General features: G+C 38.9%; 2 protein-coding genes across 5 annotated transcripts in view; both read right to left on the bottom strand.

The window, feature by feature from the left end:
• LOC149572881 (ubiquitin carboxyl-terminal hydrolase 26-like) overlaps positions 1-19,499 on the bottom strand; it is a 144,973-nt gene that overhangs the window by 24,173 nt on the left and 101,301 nt on the right. The window lies entirely within an intron of this gene.
• Positions 15,533-18,827, bottom strand: LOC149572882 (uncharacterized). Its single transcript, XM_089813976.1, has 3 exons — positions 16,957-18,827; positions 16,635-16,799; positions 15,533-16,514 (listed from the first exon to the last, which is right to left on the bottom strand). The coding sequence occupies exons 1-3, from the start codon at positions 17,793-17,795 to the stop codon at positions 16,112-16,114; spliced, it is 1,407 nt and encodes a 468-aa protein (XP_089670102.1). The 5' UTR covers positions 17,796-18,827; the 3' UTR covers positions 15,533-16,111.

Here is a 19,499-nt window from a genome sequence, read left to right as displayed (position 1 = left end):
ATATCCTAAACAAATTTGGGGTCCCTCAAAAGACCATAGCAGATAAAGGTATGTGTTTTCGATCTTACGAGTTTGCTGATTTTTGTAGGCAATATGGTATAACTGTGTCATATTCATCTCCCTATCATCCTCAAGGTAATGGACAAGCTAAGTCTAGCAACAAAAATATCCTGATATTATCAGAACGACGTTAGAGAACAATAAGCGTGCCTGGGACTCAAAGTTAAATTTTGCGTTATGGCTAGACAAAATCACTATGAAAAAGGCTAGAGTTTTTTCCCCCTTTAACTTAGTTTATGGAAAGGAAGCAAAGCTTCCTTTAATAAATTTACTTGCCATTTACAAATTTCTTACGAAGGAGCAATTGGATGATATTGATTTCATGGATGATAGATTGAATGTGTAGGTTGAGCTGGATGAAGTCAAGAGGCTTGCGCAAGAACAAAATATTAATCAACAGCAACAAGTTAAGTTTCTTCATGACAAGAGGACCCTGAACAGACTTTTCGAGCTAGGTGATTGGGTTCTAAAGTGGAATGTGAAAAATCAAGATAAAGGGAAACACGGTAAGTTCGAGGCCTTATGGTTAGGACCGTTTATCATTTTTTAGAATAAAAGGGGGTAAAAACTTTATTGAAAATCAGAAAGCACTAATACAAAGAGATCAAGGACCTAAGGTCCCAAGTAAAAACAAATGAATAGAGCCAAACAGAGGAAAGACAACCAAAACCATCATCTATCACCATTCTCCACCCTATCCTCATCAAGAATGCTCCTCAAGTCTAAATAGAGCTCTTGAGGAACCAGCTACCATTCCTCAATTCTCCATCCATCAGCATGCTCGAAAGCCCATTTCGCCAAGCAATCAGCCGTCCTATTCCACTCCCTTGGAATATGTGTAGAAATCACCATGTCCATCAAAGAACTAATATGCAAAATTTGTTGCACAATCCTAGCCAATTGCCAATTAATATCAGTCACTTTTTGTTCATTAAGCAAGTTGATCAAAACCTGGGAGTCAGACTCACAAACTAATTTTCTCCATCCTAAAGCAAGAGCTTTCTCAAGAGCAGCGAGAATAGCCAAACCCTCCACTAGGTTAATGGTTTGAATCCCATCATAAATTGAAAATATAAAAATCACTAATCCCATAGCATCGCTACCAATCTCACCAATACCAGTTGGACCCGGATTACCCCTTAAAGAACCATCAGTATTGATCTTCAAGATCCCCTAGGGGGGCAGCTGCCATCTACCAACCCTATCAATTTTTCGCTTCTCACAACGTCGTCTCTTAGCCCTAGTTAAAACCAAAGAAGATCCCAAAGTCCCCAATCTCTCTACGAACTCTGTATCTTGTTTCCCCAAAGGAAAGTCCACTTCGCACTTAGCCTCCACTGTCTCATGAATCATGCCCAAGAACCTCTGCCAAATTTGTTGTACTAGCCTCTACTCTCCACGAAAAATCCTTCGATTGCGCTCCGGCCAAATCTGCCATAATAAGAAGATAGGCCCCACAAACCACACCTCCTGCAGAAAAGGAGCCATAGAAGGGGGTCGTCCCATCCTCTGCCAAAACTGAGTCAAGGAGGAAGCATGGACACAAGGAACTACCCAAACTCCCCACCAGAAATGCCAAAGTTGCAAAGGAGCAACGAAAAAACAAATGAGAAGAGTCCTCCTCATTAGCCCCACACATGACACAAATACAAGGGCTGTGGAACCCTCTCTTCTGAATATTATCCCAAGTCAAACACTTATTCCAAGCCAGCATCCAGATAAAACAGTTGCATTTTGGCCAAGATAGCTTGTTCCAGACCACCTTCCACCACTGCACTTCAGGCATATCCATCTTATGAGACACCAATCTGCTATATCCAGAGGCAACCGTGTAGATCCCCTTAGAATTGAGAGACCAAGCAAGAACATCAGCCTCCCGGAGAGAACAACATCTTCTACTGGAGAGGATATTATCGCACACTCCTCTTGTAAATCAGCAACTGGCCATTCATCTGGGAGCTTCCATTTAGCCATTTCCATCTGCCCACAAGGGAAAAAAGACTTAAAATCACTCACCCGAGACCACCCAGCATCCTGAAACCGCTAACAAAGAAACAATAGGTTGGGGAACTGAGAAATGATTGGGGGATAGCCATCCCAAGAGTCGGATCAGAATTGGGCCTCTGCCCCATTGTTGCAAATCCAAAATAGTCCATCCTTAATAAGCTTGGCCCCTTTCTGTAAAGTATCCCAAATCACAGAACCCTTCCCTCCAAGTGGGTACCTGGAAATATCAAGAGGAGGAATCCCCAGAAGATACTTCTGAGAAAGAACCATCGCCCAACTCTTATCCTACTCATTACACCATCGCCAGTAAAGTTTAGCAACCAACGCCTCTCCTGTCAAAGTCGACTGCCTCAAACCAAGTCCCTCGTAATGTTTCGGACTGCACACCACTTCCCATCTAACCAAACTCCATTTGGGTGCCTCCAAGCAGCCTGCCCATAAAAATTGGCGCATCACAGAATCTAGGTCCTTAAGAAAGCCAATAGGAGCAACCTGGAGCATGCATCTGTAAATGGGCAAAGCCTGCACAATTGACTTAATCAAATGGGCACGACCAGCAAAGGATAACCAGCGGTGGGTCCAATGATTAACTTTCACCCGAAATTTGTCCAAGATAACCTACCAAGACTCCCTAGGAAGCCTACTCACCGAGATGGGGATGCCAAGATACTTCAATGGAAGATTCCCAATTTGAAACCTCAAAGTGTGGGCAATCCTCTGTTGAATAGAACTTGGAGTATTGAAGAAGTAGATGGAAGATTTTCCCTCATTAATCTACTGACCTGAAGCAGCCAGGTACACATCCAAGACCCTATGATGATTAGATGCCTCCCTCATTGTAGCCAACCCCATCAAAGCAGTATCATCCACAAATTGCAAGTGAGTTTGTGAGGGTAAAGCTCCTCCCCACCTCCAGCCTTGAATAAAACTAGACTCCACATTCTGCTTAATCCATCTCCCTAGGCCCTCTGCCAAAAGAATGAACAAATAAGGGGAGAGAGGGTCTCCCTGACGAAGCCCCCTTGAAGCCCCAAAAAGCTCAGAATGGCTCCCATTAATAAGCACCGAGAAAGCTTCCACCAATCAAAGACCAAATCACGCAGAGATGAGTCCCAAAGCCATATAAGTTGGAACCTAAAGGAAGGCTTCCTTAGCACCCGAGTTGATTCTAAAGCAAGTTTGATAGGCCAATGGTCTGATCCCCTCCAATCCAAAATCTTAGAGAAAGATGACCACATCCCTCCAATCTAGTAACAAGAAACCAGGAACCGATCTAACCTTTCTGCAATACAAAACTCGGCACTCCGACGATTGTTCCAGGTGAACTGCCCATTGTTCGGTTCAATATCCACAAGGTTCAAGGATTTGATATTGTCTTGAAGCAATAGTGCGGAAGGCTCCAATCTACCAATACCACCCCGCTTCTCAGCCAACTCACAGATAGCATTGAAATCTCCAGCCAAAATCCACGGATGAAAGGGCAGCATGCTACGAATCAGCCTGACGTGGGACCACAAAGCATGTTTACCCTGAAGATCGGTAGGTACATAAATATTAGAAAATAATATGACCTCTCCTATCTCAAGGCAAGAAGCAATCATGGATAGAGAGGATTTGGAGGAAATCCACCAAAGACGCTGGATTTTTCTAGGATTCCATAAGCAAGCCAAACCCTCGGAAGCACCATGGGCTCCAATGCATTAGCATTCCCCACTTCTCCACAACCTAGACTTCAGACCTTGCATACTCTCCACAGATAACTTAGTTTCCTGCAGGAATAGAACATCAGGACCTTGTCTTCTGACTAACTCAAGAACAGCTTTTTGTCTGGGGCCGCTATTCAAACCCCTCACATTCCATTACAAAACAATCATTTCAAGGGACATGAAAAAATAGAATCCAGGGGCTTAACTGCCCTCGACTCCACCAGATTTTCACCAGCTAATTTAATCTTTTCCACATCCTTTTTTCTGCCAGGTTTACCAAATTTTTCTACCCCACCCTTCTTAATATCTTTCTGCAAAATACCAAGCTTGGGAGGAGGCTTATTCTTCGCCGTTGAACTTGAACCAATGAGTTGTCCAAGAGCTAGAGAATCCATACCTGCAGTTGAAACAATGGCCAAGGGTTCCTGCACCTTAGAAGTCCCCTTTTGCTGATCAGCATCCAATTGCTTACATTCCTCCCCAAGGGGTTCCATAGTAGACTCAATTATAGGGTCATCTTGAGCTAAGTCCACAAGCCCATGTTCCAAATTGATCAAACCCGGGTTCACCTCCTGTTGGCTAAGCTCATCCAAAACCTCAAACCTGTTAAAGGTATCATCCTGCCTATCTTTAAAAGACCTCTTAAAACCCCTGTTCCTATTCCGAGCCCTGACCGGAACAAAACCATCAGAAGCTGTTGCCTCAACAAGAGCAATGTGCTTCCCTTTATCTACCTCAGGAGGCTTGATCTCAGGCTGTGACGAATGGGATTCCCAAGGTTGATTCCTTGCGCATCTTCGCTGCAAATGACCATATTCTCGACAAAGGCAACAATGAAATGGAAGAGTTTCATAATCCAATTGTTGCACCCAAGAATAAGAACCCACACACATCTCTATTGCATCTAGTAAGGGTCTACTAAAATCAATTTCAACACAAATACGAGCAAAAGTCATTACCTTTTTACCCAAGGTCTGCGATGAAGCCCCTACAGGTTTTCCAAGCACAGAGGCCAAAAGATGTAGCACATCCTCTCGACAGCATTCGATCGGAAACCTTGGTAAGCGAACCCAAACTGGGACACGATTAGGTAGCTCCTCTGTAGGGTTGAAGCCTGCATGCCACGGCTTGATAAACAACCCGACCTTATTGTGGAAATAAGGACCTCCCTCAAACACCTTATTACAATCAGTAGTGCAATTGAAGGTAACCATGAAATAACTGTTAGCCAGCAACATTATCTCCATTTGCCCTTCCGGCTCCCAGGTCCTCCGAGCCCAAACCTCCAAAAATTGCAAGGAAACCCTCATTCCTAGAAACTTGTAGTATAGGGAATGGTGCAAATAATATTCAACATCATCTGCGATCATTTCCGCTGGGAAAATCAGTTTTGGCTTCTCCTTGCACCTCTCGAGACATCCATTGGTCTTCGTAATCTTTGAGCCATTTGATAGCCCCAAATCAACAATCTCAAGATTCGAAGCAAACAGGTTATTGTCAAAGGTCTTCATCCCTTGGCTAGGAAATTTAGGGCCTAAAGCCACCCGAAAAACCATGCGGGGGCTCTTCATTGCTGACTCCCCCTTCGCATCAGCCATTACCACGAACCACCCAACGAAAGAGGGTTACCCTCCCCTCCCTTTACCCAAACCCGTCCAAGTTTGGCTAGAGCCACCACACCCCATCCACCACGACACAGACCAGACCAGGGCTGCGGGAAATCTCAAACCCACCTACAGCGTCCACTGCCCACGAACGACGCAGGACAGCAGACAAACGCAGAGCTTTCTCCACGCGCAACAAAATCTCCACCGCTGGATCGCCACCCCGTCCGCAACCCGTCAGGGAGATCCACCCAAGAGCTGCCCCTTAATCCACTAAGCACCCACCGTCGCAACACACAGAAAGCACAAGAACAGAGCTAGGGCACAGGTGCCCTAGCTCGAGACACAGACGCAGGTAGAACGCTCGGCCGTCATCGCGTTTTTAAATTTAATCTTCACCGTTTATCATTTTTTAAAGGCTGGAGAACATTCTTATTTTTTGCAGAATACTAATGGACGTATGCAAGACTTCCCAGTACATGGACAATACTTAAAGCCATTTTTCCAATGAAGCATTCAGGATGTTTTCTTTCCCTCACTCACTTTCTTTATACTTATTTAAAATTCCTTTCGCTAATATTATGTGGATTGACTCTTGTTTTTGGTATTGTATTTTGCAAGCCTAATTCACCTAGAGATAGCTGAGATTCTCATTATGCTCACAGGGAGCATATGTCCCCGGTAAGAGCCACTGATGCAGCCTCAAAAAATTTGAGGCCTCCACATGTGAAATGACACATACCAGTTTTATGGATGGTTAAATCAAAATTGGCAGAATATTGTATAAGAATCCAAATACTCATACAACGGATAAAGAAAATACAGAAAGGAGAGCAGCTGTCACCGTTCATAGATTTGAGGAAATCAGATGCGGAAACACATAAACTAAGAATTTTCTGCCCTCTGATACATGTTATGCAGAACTGTTCTAACAGCAGAAGAAAGATTGGAGATGGAATTTCTTAGCCCAACATGAATCAAAATTGATATCTCTAAATGGCGTAGGAAGAAGCTTGCTGAGAAAAGAACAACAAAAAATAATTCTGAGAAATTTGAAAGTCTGTACAGTTCTGGAATCACGTTTACTTAACCCTGATTATTCTTTAATATGATCTTTTCTGAAATGAAGTTTGGAGGATTTGGACTGTTAGTCAACAGAAATCAGTTGGGATAATTATCTTCTAAAGATTCTTACACCTCTTCAGTTCAAGCCAACTTACCTCCCTGGGACGATGAAGCTTATCCCTTGCTGAACATCCTGAGCATCTACAATGATGTTATTCTTTCTAATGCCTTTATCTTCCTCATTGTGCTCCCTGTCAATGTGAAGGCTTGTAGAAACAAATTCTCAAAACAGGGAAGTTCCTCTATACCTAAGTTTGTATCTGAATGGAATGAATGGGCACTGGAAAGAAAGTTGGATAGTTAGTGGACTAGGCATCAAATTGGAAGATATTATTGAAAAAGAATTTACATATAATTCTGTATTATGACACCTGAATCCGAAGAGTTATCAATTTGAAACGAAGCATGTGTACCGCAGAAGACTATGCTTGTTCAGCATCTCATATAGTAGAGAATTACGTTGCAAGTCAAACTTTAGAGAAAGATATGGTGGCTCATGCATAGGTATTGTCTTGGAGTAGAACATGATGCTTAGGTAATAGCGATTATCAGTTTTCAGAGTGAGGCTTTTTGTGTAATCGTGATGTAATCCCAGCCATGCCGCTCATGTACCTCTACATTCAAATATTCATGGAGACCATTCATTATATGATTCAAGTTGTATATAGTTCCAGTCGTATGGACACATTTTCTGAAGGCCACAACATCTCAGAAAGGAAAATGGATTAACTAGTTTTGGTTGCACATTAGAATATACGGAGGATTATAGTGCAAACAGGCTGGCAAATTATAGCACCAAACTCAGTATGCTTTATATATTCGAGAATTTGCCTCCAAAGGATATGCAATTAAAGTTTGAAGATTCCTGAGTGTCTATTGGAAGTTTTTCATCAGCAGTTCAATGCCATGATTTGCAGCATTTCCCCATTAAAATTTCCTCAGATATTTTGGAGTCCCACTGCCTAAGTGCTCTCCGTATTCAGGAGTTCTTGTGTTTCCTTTTTTATTATTATTTACCAATCAGTATCTAATATTGTTATGTGTTCGTCGCAGGAAGCCTTGCATGACAAAGAAGCCTATGCGGATTATGGAGCTTGAGCAATTCCATTTCTTCTAACAATTATTAAATTTGAATTGGCCATCATATAATGAGTGGAAAACATGAAAAACCGATCATTATTAAATCAAGATTCTATTAAAATTATATGATCGGTTATTTGTTTCAAAAGGCTGAGATGGTTAATAATGCCCATTCATCCTTAATAAATATGTAATGTAAAATCAGAACAAGACACAATTTTCCATATACAATATTCAAAAACTCTCTGCAATTTTCTCAAGCACTCATGATATATGAAATTCTGATTTGCAAAAGTCAAATGATTGATCTAAGCTGGTGAATTCAGAGCTATTGGCAAATATTTCTATGTGTTATTTGGAACTGAATTGCAGCGAATAGAGCATTGTTTTCGAGTGTCTTCATTGCATTCAATTTCAGGCATATCAGTAAGGAGTTTTTATTTTTTATTTCTACAAAGTTTTAGAAGTTATATATTATATGATTCTGTCCTTTATGAACGTTATATCTTCTGTGAATAATACATTGTTAGGATAAGTAGATTGAGATCAACTACAACCTTTTAGACTTGATAGTTGCAAATACCGTGGAATATTCAATTGTTCTGTATTTGCGTCTATTTTGTCTCTTTGAGACTTAAAACTAAATAGACTAGTTTGAGTGTGCTTAGATATAATTGACTAAGTCACATCCTAATAATCAAGTTGTTTGCAGTTTAGTAAATTCAATTTCATAAAGTCGTACATTGAAGTAATGTAATATTGACTCTATTTGTCCCTCTTTTAAAATCCCGGCACAATTCATTAAGTTGCTTGTAGTTTCTGATTCATATGTTGGCAAACATTTCATATCTATCAGTTGAGAGTTGATATATTCACTTGTTGTCTCCATTATATCATTTCATTTCAAGCAATCTCACATTCTAATTAATCGTTAAGTTTACTCCTTTTCCAGCATTTACAAGTTTAAAGTAATCCCATTTCGAAGTTATCACTCAAGATTATACTTACTTGAGCAACCTAGAAGTTTCTTAATCCTCTTGCCATTTTGGGAGACTCTTGTTGCATTTAATCTATCTTCTTTATATAATCTGGATTCAAGTGGTTCAGGATCAAGTGCACCCACCTTGGCCTTGCAGAGCTAGAAGTGCAGACGATTGAATTGATTGGTCGTGTCAAGTTCGCTATCACCGGTTGGATATCCCAGCATCGGGTTGGCAAGACTCGTAGGATTCCAATTTGCGGTCTAGGAAGTATCTTCCACCTCCGAAACTATGAACCAGTTCCTTAGCCTTCAGCCTTCATCCCTCGGAAATACAAAAAGAAAATCAAATCCAATCCAAAATGCCTACAATGCCAATGACGTCCTTATAAAGCCCTCCAGAAAGTTTCCTGGAGATTACAAATAGGACCTCAACTGACACATTAATTATTACTCTATTATTTGGGCAATTTATTAATTAAAATTTTAAATCAATTAATTACATGAGTATTTGTGATATTATCTAAATTTTAGGACCATTTAATTACATAACCTAATTAAAGCATTTTATTAAAAAATTGGCACATTACAAAAGGGACAGGGAGGTTTCAAACTAAAACACCATTGATCATTGCATCACTCTAAGATATTTCATTGAATGAGTGGAAGAAACAAGGAGACGAAGCTTTTCGTTGTTTTGTGGATTTTAAGAAAGTTTTTACATCATTCCTAGGGATAAGCTATGGCATAGAATGGAAAAGTTGGAAGTTCCAAAAGAGTACAAGGTTGTTGTTTACAAGCTATATGAACGAGCTAGAGCCAAAATCAGAATTAGGGAGGGCATGTCTACAGTTTTGAGAGTGATATTGGGGTCAAACAAGGTGCCCTTTGTCCCCTACTTTGTTTGGTCTTTAAAGTGATAAGTTGGAAGAGCGGCTAAACAAGACCAATGGGGAAGGCATACAATTGGCAATTTATGTGGTAAAGTTGCTTCTATATGTGGTTGACCTTATCCTTATGGCCAAGTCTGATCAAGGTTTGATAAAGCATTTGGAAAATTTGGAGATCTTTTGCTTAGAAGTAGGAATACAAGTCAGAACCTCTAAGACTGAAGTCGTAATCTTTTCTTTAAAAAAGAAAAAGCAGAAACATACCTTTATATTTGGGGTTCACCCCAAACCCTGCCTGGTCAATGAAAAAGGCTTAAGGTTGTGGGTGTTTCCCCGTGGTCTTGGATTCAAATCCAGTGGTCTGCTTTAATGATGTACTTGTTATGTGGGTGAGTAGATGCATCCTTAGGGGTTGGTTTTGCCCCAGCTTGCCTCAAGCTTCTAGGCGTTGGGTTGGGTCGCAAGGATATCCCGTAGTCAAAAAACATACCTTTATATTTGAGGACAGCACATTAGAAATTATGGATGAGAACAAGTACCTAGGAATTGACTTCCATTATAGATTAAGTTGAGTGGCATGCAAATCAAAGAGAATACATGGGGGATGGAAGGCCTCTTACTTTCTCCAGAATAGATGCAGGAAAGTGGAGTTGTGGGATTGGAAGACTAGGAAGACTCCCTTTGACCTTTTGGTGGCCCGGGTAATTCTTTACATGTGTAAGGTTTGGGGGAGTAACGTGTCACATCACAAATAGCAGAACCTCAAGGTCAAGTCTATGGTTCCTTGCGAGATCCTCATAGCAAAGCTGAGCATGTTTCTGCTTGAAGCCTTGACAATTATTTGCTTCCTAAGCTATTAAAAAAAGTGGGAAATATGGATAAACATTGCTGGCCTAGGATGGTGGCAAAAGAGGAGTTGAAATGTAGGGAAAAACATGGAAGAAACAAAACGCAAACCATTGAACAAGTGGATCATTAGTCTCCAAGAGTGCCTAAACACCAATATAGAGATAAAAAAGTGGGTGTTAAAAAAATTCAGGACTGCTATGTGAACAAATCAGATAGGTAGAGAAAAAGCCTATCATGTCAAAGAATTTCATCCCACATGGGATCATGGTGATAGAGAGTATTTAGGATCTGCAATTAACAAAAAGGGTAAAATTCTAATTGCTCAATTGAGGACTAACTCTCATCACTTGCATTCTGAAATTGGTAGATGGAAGGTTCCCAATGAGGTGTGGGAGGAAAGAATCTGTACTTTTCGCACCAAAGGGGTGGTGGAACAGAGTGGCATTTTATCAAAGAATGTGCAGCCTATGAGGATATTCGTAGCCGGAACAAGGACAACTTACGAGGGAACAACAATAAGGAGCTTTTCAATGAGACAAGAATACACAAGATGGCTGCCTTCCTAATGCAAATCCACAACAAAAGGGCAACTTGGAGAAATTACAGCAGACAGATTAACATGTCCTTTTGGTCCCTTAGACTGCTGATCTCGTGGGCATCATTAAAACTCCATTCATTCATTCAAATCCAAAAGCATGTGTTACTTCATCCAACCTCCTTATAAAGAACCCCAATAAACATCTAGATTATGAGGCTGACTTGGCTGACTATAATATTAATCATATTCAGAGAACTTTATTAAGTGACATTTAATAATAAAATTTATGATTATTTAATTAATTAATTAATATAAAGTCATCATTTGAAAATTTCATATTTTTTTTGATAACCTAATAAAATCCATTCAATTAATTGTCACCTTAAAAAATGGGAACATTATCATCCTCCCAACCCAAACATTACTTGTCTTCAAGCAACTTTGTACTGCACCACTAGGATCCCAAACCAGCTGTATGCAGACCACTATATCACTTTGTTGCTACACTCCAATGTACAAAGCTACTGAAACCTGCAATTCTGTTATGCAAAAATATTCCTATGGTTATGCTTATCTACTCTCTTTCCAATAGTGTCTCATCATAATCCCACCACTCCATGCTCATGCTATAGACCAAAATTTGATTAAAAAAAGCTGCATACTCAGAAGTGTTTGTATACTCAACCATTCTACATACTCAGAAGTGTTTTTGTATACTCAACCATTCTACATACTCCAATCTGCCCACCATAGAAGCATAATCGATTGAAAGTTCATCATAAAGTGTCATGCCTGAAAGTCTCTTGAATCAACACATATTCACTCCTTGGAGAGTCAATAGATAAGGCTATTCCCTCATTCATGATTATTCATTGATGTTATCATCCTTGCTGCTACTATCTGTGGTGCTTCATCTACTAAAGCCTTATTATTATCTTCTTTCCATCCACCATGAACTCCAACTCAATTTGTTGGAAGTCCTGAATGTATCATCCAACAGAAAGCAACCATTGAATTCCTAAAATGATATCGCAACCAGCAATCTCAATCATGTAGAAATCATCAGAAATTGTGTAGTCATCAAGATCAATGATTATCTGCAGTACTATCTTGCTGCATTTCATCTTAAACCCATAGGCCATCATGACATGAAATGCTAAAAACTCCTCTAATGGGAATCCTCCTCTTGCTATCAAACTATCACTCTCAAAACCGAAATGTAATTGCCTATATAATGTAACCTTTGCCTATCTGCAGTACCCTCTTGCTGCATTTCCTCTTAAACCCATTGGCCATCATGACACGAAATGCTAAAAACCTCTTCTAATGGGAATCCTCCTCTTGCTATCAAACTATCACTCTCAAAATCGAAATGTAATTGCCTATATAATGTAACCTCTGCCTTCATTATTGAATATATCACTCACAAAATTGAAATGCCTATGCCTTCATTATCGAATATACACTTACCATTACACTTTGGTTCAGTCAGTGAAATACGAGCAATTCAATAAGAAGCTGAGATACAATCAGTTTCCATTGATCTTCTTCCTTAAATTGAAGACTATTTGGTCAGATTTAAATCCTTGCATTCTCAATTGGTTGTGTAGAAAAGATAAAGCCGATAAGCATTTTTTTCTGATTTTGTCAAAATTAATGAGTGTTTTTTCTTGTTTTGCCACTTCTTTATATGCTACTATGCATGGGCTGGATAATCAATTTGATGTGCCATCATTTGAGATTTTCTGTGAAAAGTTGACCAGGGAACATTCCAAAATTCATCAAACTGATGTCACCAAATCTCATGTATTAGGTGACACTCCTCCAAAATAACCTCAGCAAAAGAGTCTAATCCTGAGAAAGGAGACCAAAATGTGGTATTTGCAAGAAAACCTATTTTGAAGAACATTGTTACAAAAAGGAAATCCTTATGTTAAACGAATTACTCAAGGAGCATGAGAACAAGGTACATGAAGACAGTTATCCTAGTCACAAGGAAAAGGGTCATGCCTAATCACAACTCATGCACCTAGGAACATTAGTTTGATCCTTGATTCAAAAGCATCAAAGGTCTTGCCTTGATCACAGCTCATGCACCTAGGAACATTGGTCAGTTCCTTGATTTAGGAACATCAAAATACATTACCAGTTCACCTGACTATGTAGTTCTAGATTCTCTCCATGACCCATCATATGATCAACTCTGAAAAACAAGCAATCCGCTTGTGAATGTTGTTTCAGTAGCTAATATTAATTTGCGTATTGGAATAGTGAGCAATGTTTTCTACATTCCTGAGATTGCACATAATCTGCTTCTAGTATATCAACTAACATAAAAGGGCAACACAGAGGAGTTACCTTAGAGGCAGCGTATGATCAACAAAAGAATGGTGATCTCATTGCAATTGGTTTGGCTGATCATCTGTACATGGTATATAACTTTGATTTAATCTATGATGATCCTTGTATCTCCCTAATTCCTCCATCTAGTGTCGGGAATAATTCTCTAGCACTTAATGGGTTTGTGGATCTAATTCAGATTCACCCACTACCTGTTACATCAGAGTTGATAGTCAGGATGGCTTATAGAACTTTAACCCAAAAAGACTTCATCGGTTCTTCTGATTTTTGATTTCAGGATGGTTTCGTTCCAAGTCTATCTGACTTGGCTTCACATTCTAATTCATATTTGGGAGACATACTTGAGGGCATTTCTCTCTTCTTTGAAACTAGTTTTACCATAAATATTGCCCCATCACACTTGTCTTTGGAGATTGGTATTGATGAGTTCCCACCTTGACTTGATATCTCACGTTTCTTGATTGATTTTGATTGGGGTTATTGTTACATCCCAAATTTTGAACTAATTTTAAATTTATTCATAGTCATTAGCCTGAACGGATTTTTCTTTCATAATCATGTGAAGTAGGTAGTTATTTATATCCGTTGTATTAATTGTTTAATGAAGATGGTCGGTATCCATTATTTATAATGTGATGTTTAGCAGTTGCTTGATTTTAGAATTAAGGTTAATAATTAAATACTTTTAATTGTTAATTTGAAAATTATTATGGAACTTGTTATTATCATGGAAATATTGCACAGGTGATTGCAGGAGAAGATGAAGGGGAAAAGCATTGCTAAACAGGATCAACAGAATGGGATACTGCCTTAGTCCAATTATCAGATTGACACGTATGACCTTAAATTGCCTTGGTAGGGACCTAGCGACTTGAACTCTAAGATACAATTGAAGGACCCGCATGAGCTATCAAGTAAACATTTTAAAACATATAATACTTAAAATAATATATAATACGTACCTCAAAGGATTTTGATTGATCTTTCCACCACATAATTACAATAAATACCTATGTACGTACACATAGATATAAGAATAAAGTGGCACCATAATATTATTATTTCTTTTATAATAGGATGATGCCACCTCATAAGTATATTTGCGTGCATGTAAATAAATATAAACCATAATTACTTTCAATTTATAACCTTCAAATCTTTTTCAATCTTTTTATTCATTTTCTTACTTGAAACCATTTGAAACACTTGGCATATTTATTTGGCGTCCAAGAGCCAAGACACTTCTTTTATGTTACGGCTTCTTGGAAGCCAAAGAGACATATTATCTCTTTATATTTTGAAGTCAAGGGAGACAAAAGACATCATTTTTTCCATCCCCCAACTTCCTTGTTAAAACATCTGACTTCTATGTTCATCACCTATCTTCTTCCATATTACTGATCACATTTTTTTCATAGCACTCAATATCTTTGCAATTATCAACTGGTAACAATTGCATTGTTCCTTCCCATGATTTCTTTATTATACTATTATTCTACCGAAATTGTGAGCTATCTTCATACTAGGGATTAGCGTTCTAGAATTTTACAGTCAAAGGTGAGGTAGGTTGCTAAGCGTCCAACAAAACTCCATTTCTTTTTCAGATTATTCCAGGTCATGTGGTTATCCAAAATCCAAACTTTGCAATATGATTTTCTTATTCAATTGTTACAGCAAATCCAATTTACATAGCAGTAAGCTACAACTCTTATCATGATGCAAAATATCTTGCTTAATATCATAGGTTAGACCTTTTCTAAGTTAGAGTTGTTTATGGCAAATAAGAGCCAAGTAACCATATTATGAAATCTTGATTTACTATGCCATTGGAGATTAGAAATCAAATGATATTTTCTACAAGTCTTAAAGAATACATTCTTCAAATCACAAATTGTGATAAGCTAGAACATATACTATTCATCTATGTTCCCCCAAGTTTCCGGTATGGGGACGGTGGGGGACGACGAGACAGGTTTTCGGGACGGCAAATTTTTTTGGCGATTTTGGGGACTGGGGGGGACGGGGACGGCTATATATATAGGAAAATTTTAAAATATAGTATATACATTGAAATTTGTAAATATACATGTCATTCATATGAAACTAAGCACAAAGCATGTCATTTAAACATTATAGAACCATAACATACAACATTTGAATGCCATCTATGAAATAATATCCGATTTTAGTATTTTACTATTTAGTATTTTAGTATCCAATTCTCAAAGTGCATATCAATACAATATCAGAGAACACTGAACAATGAACATTAAGTTATTAACCATTGTCAATATCATAAGACTCATAATGATAAGCATGATAAATCATAAATCTGAAAATCAAAATCAAAATATGCCCAAAGCTATAGGCTGCCATAAAATAATAAGTATCATATAATCAATGTATCATAATCATGTTCATGTTCAACATAAAAAGCAAAACATAGAAAATGAAGCAGACTGCTGCTCCTATTCTGCCTCTACTAATCCATGGCATCAAAATCAGAATCCTCCTCACTGTCATCCTCCACAGGAAGCGTAGTCTCATCTAATGGAACCCCAACCAGTCCTGGTGCTATGTCATCCTCATCTATCTGGGCCACATCCTCAGGTTCAACATCCCATCGCAAAGCTGGTATCTGCCTATACTCTGGAGTCTGGCGATGGGCAAGTCGAAGAGCATGATGCACTGTCACTAGCTTCTCCGCTCTTTTAGAGGTAAGTCTATTCCTCTTGATAGAGTGGATATATGAATATGTGGACCAGTTCCTCTCTGCAGCTGAAGAACTAGCAACCTGTGAAAGGAGGCGACCGGCAAGTATCTTTAACTCAGGTGTATCTCTCCCATGCCAAGTCCACCATCCAATAGGATCCCTCTGTGCCAAAACAACTCCATCCAACCTTGCTTGTGGCTTACCCAAGTTTGGGCCACGAAAGTTGGTGAAGTCTAAGGAACTGTGCACGAAGAGTAGAGGCATCTTGAGCTGAATACATTTTATCAATTGCTTTTGTGAAGCCATCCAAAACCTCAGGATCATCACATGGGAGACCCCTTCCACCCAACTGTGCATACCATTTGGGATTTAGAGCAAATGCTACCATATGAAGCGAGGTATTCATTATGTTCCACCTCCGCGTCACAATAGGCCTAATATGCTCCTCATAAAAGCCCAATGTAGGATCCTTTGCCGCAACAATTCTCTTCATCTTACCCAACATGCTGTCAATAGTCTCATAGATCTCTCCTAAACTAGGAGCATCAGTATCAGCATATCTAATGACATCAACAATGGGTGCTGTGATAGAGCAAATGTCTCTGCAAGATCAAAATGCCAACAAAAAAAAATCAGAATTAGAATTTTAAGAATTTTAAGATTATTAGTAGGAAAATCAGCAAGCAAAAGACTAATAGTAAATTTAAAAACCAACAACTTACTTCATTGTGGACCACCAACTCTCATCAAGGATCCTTTGCCTCACCGCTTTTCCTTCAGTGGACTTAGAATGAGACCATCGTCCCCACTCTGGATTCACCACCATCAATTGAAGGGCCTCATACACCTCAATCATCCTCTCCATCAAGATGAAATATGTGCAATACCTATAGCAACAATTAAAAATTAAAAATTTAAACTTAAATATTAATGATTAAAATTTAAAACAAAAAGCATCACATGTAAGTAAACTTATAAATATTTTTTTTAAATAACTTAAAGTTAAAACAAATTAAAAGTAAACTATAATTATAATTGACATACCTTGTCTCAGCTAGTTTGAAGAACTCCTTCTTAGAGAAGGACCTGAATAGAGCAAGTGAAGTGTGGTGGTTGCAAATAAACATTTGCACTTCTCTAGCTTTTAACACCGCTTGCTTCACCCACTCAATCTTCCCTATGTCTTTCAATGCATTGTTCAAGGAATGAACACAACAAGGGGTCCAAAATATGTGCATATAAGCACCCTCTATCATCAAACCTGCTGATTTGCACACAGGTGCAGAATCTGTGATAACCTGTACAACATTAGAGGGCCCAATCTCCTCTATGGCATCTCGCAAAATGGTGAACTGAAAATCCGCATCCTTCTTCTTTCCTGAGCAATCTATGGCTCTCAAAAAATAAGAGCCAGCAGGGGATGTGACAATGATATTGATGAGTGGCCGATGTCTAACATCGGTCCATCCATCCATCACAATCGAGCAGCCTGTCCTAATCCAAGTGCGTCTCATATCCTCAAATAATAAAACAACCTTTGAGTACTCTTCATCTAGGATAGTGGTTCGTAGCTTATGCTCACCGGGGGGCACAAATGAGGAATTCATGCTCATAATATCTTTCACCATTTGTTTATAATAAGTGGAACGGGCTGCATTATATAGGATACCATTAGCAATAAAGAATCTACCAATGGATGCCTCACACTTCTCCTTTGCCTGTGCATTAAACATACTTTCCATCGAGCCCTTCTCACTACTACTTATCTTTCTCTTCCCTCTAGACCCACTAGGGCTGCCACTAGTACCAATGGCGAATGAAATATGCCTAGATGATTGTGAGGGAATGGATGGTGATGTCACTGTCAAATTTTGCCCCTCCATTTCAGCCTCTAAGTGCAATCTTTGACATTCTAATTTTTGTTCATCGGTTAGGTTAGGACAAGCTTTGACTCCTTGGCATGTAACACCTAAAAAATGTGACTTCACTCTTGTATAGCTGCCCCTAAAATCATCATGTCATGTCCCCTTTCCAAATAATTAAAAAATAATAATCTTTTCTAAGGCAGGCAGGCCCAAAAAGGTGAAATTTCGGAAAAAGGAGATAATCTTTGGAAACTAATGGACTAATAAATGAAAATTATTATTAAAATATGTTTTATTAACCCCTCTTGGATGTCAGTAAGGGTTATGCCCTCTTTTAAGGGGTTTGGAGGCATTTTGGACTCATTCCAGAACTTGATTGTTGCGCATTTCTTTGTTATTCTTCAGAGGCTGCCAAACCTATGGAGAAGGAGACCCAAGAACGGGAGTTTGCAAGTTTCCAGGAAGGCTAAGGACGGGAGTTTGAAGTCATTCCATGTGCATGCTCATGCAGAATTTGCCTTTGTGCTGAACAGTGCAGATTTGTGGTTTTTCGGGTGTGTTTTTTGTAAGAGTTTGGTATTTTCAGTTGAGTATTTCATATCAGTTTGGGTTGCTGCTGTATTTTAGACTTTTAAATGTTAAAATAGAGCTGAATATATGTATTTTGATATGATTATACTTCTATGATAGATTATTAAATTTTTGTGGTGATTTCGGGCTATTTTGTGCTATTTTCGGAAGCTCGATGAGCATTGTTTTGTCCTCCGTTTGGGAGCTATTGTGTGCATGTTATACAGATCTGAAAATGTCATTTTATAGGCTGTTATGTTGCTCAAATTTCTGTAAAAATGTCCACTTTCAGATTTACTAATAATATGTGAAGCTGTGAAGTTTTTGGCACTATTTCCGGCATACCCGATTTGGGGTTTATTGAGAAATTGGTGGATCTTTGAAATATTGGTTGTTTGATTTTAAAGATCTGATTAGAGGCTTGAAATATCATACAAAATCAGTAAAGGGACATTTCAGTGGTATCAGAGCTAGGATCTTGCTAGCTTGAGAGATTGTAGAAGTTTGCATGTCAGTTTTGACAATTACCAAAATCTTGCATGTCAAAATTTATGGTTGTATGCTAATTCTAATCATTTGCATGTTAGTTCTTGGTGAACTTGGTGGTTGCATGTTGCTTCTAATCAGCTGCATGTCAAAATCTATGGTTGCGTGCTACTTCTAATCATTTGCATGTTAGTTCTTGGTGAATTTGGTAGTTGCATGTTGCTTCTAATCAGCTGCATGTCAAAATCTATGGTTGCATGCTACTTCTAAATATTTGCATGTTAGTTCTTGGTGTTTGAAGAAGTTATAACCTATTGGGGTTACACTCTACTTTATCCAGAATGGACAGGTATAGTACAGAGTCTCAGAGGACACGATCTTGGACAAGTGATATCCAGAGTCAGAATAGTAGAAAGGATGGTTATTTAGACATTCGAGATAAACTTAAGAAAATAAGCCATGACATGTCTGAACAGTTGGTTGAGCACCACCGTATGATGAATGACATGTTGTCTGACCCAGCTAAGGTGGATAAGTTGACTAGATTTCTATTTGGCAGATTTTCTCACAGGGCAGATGACACAATTACCAAGAACTTGCATGAGGAGTTTGAGAAACTAGCTTATAGCCAAGTAGAGGTCTCAGATTCTACTTCGCCACAGGAGG

Source organism: Cupressus sempervirens, chromosome 2, assembly GCF_028749045.1.
Source record: "Cupressus sempervirens isolate cs-2001-9-10 chromosome 2, ASM2874904v1, whole genome shotgun sequence".
NCBI lineage: Eukaryota > Viridiplantae > Streptophyta > Pinopsida > Cupressales > Cupressaceae > Cupressus > Cupressus sempervirens.
This window is presented reverse-complemented; position numbering and strand designations above follow the sequence as displayed.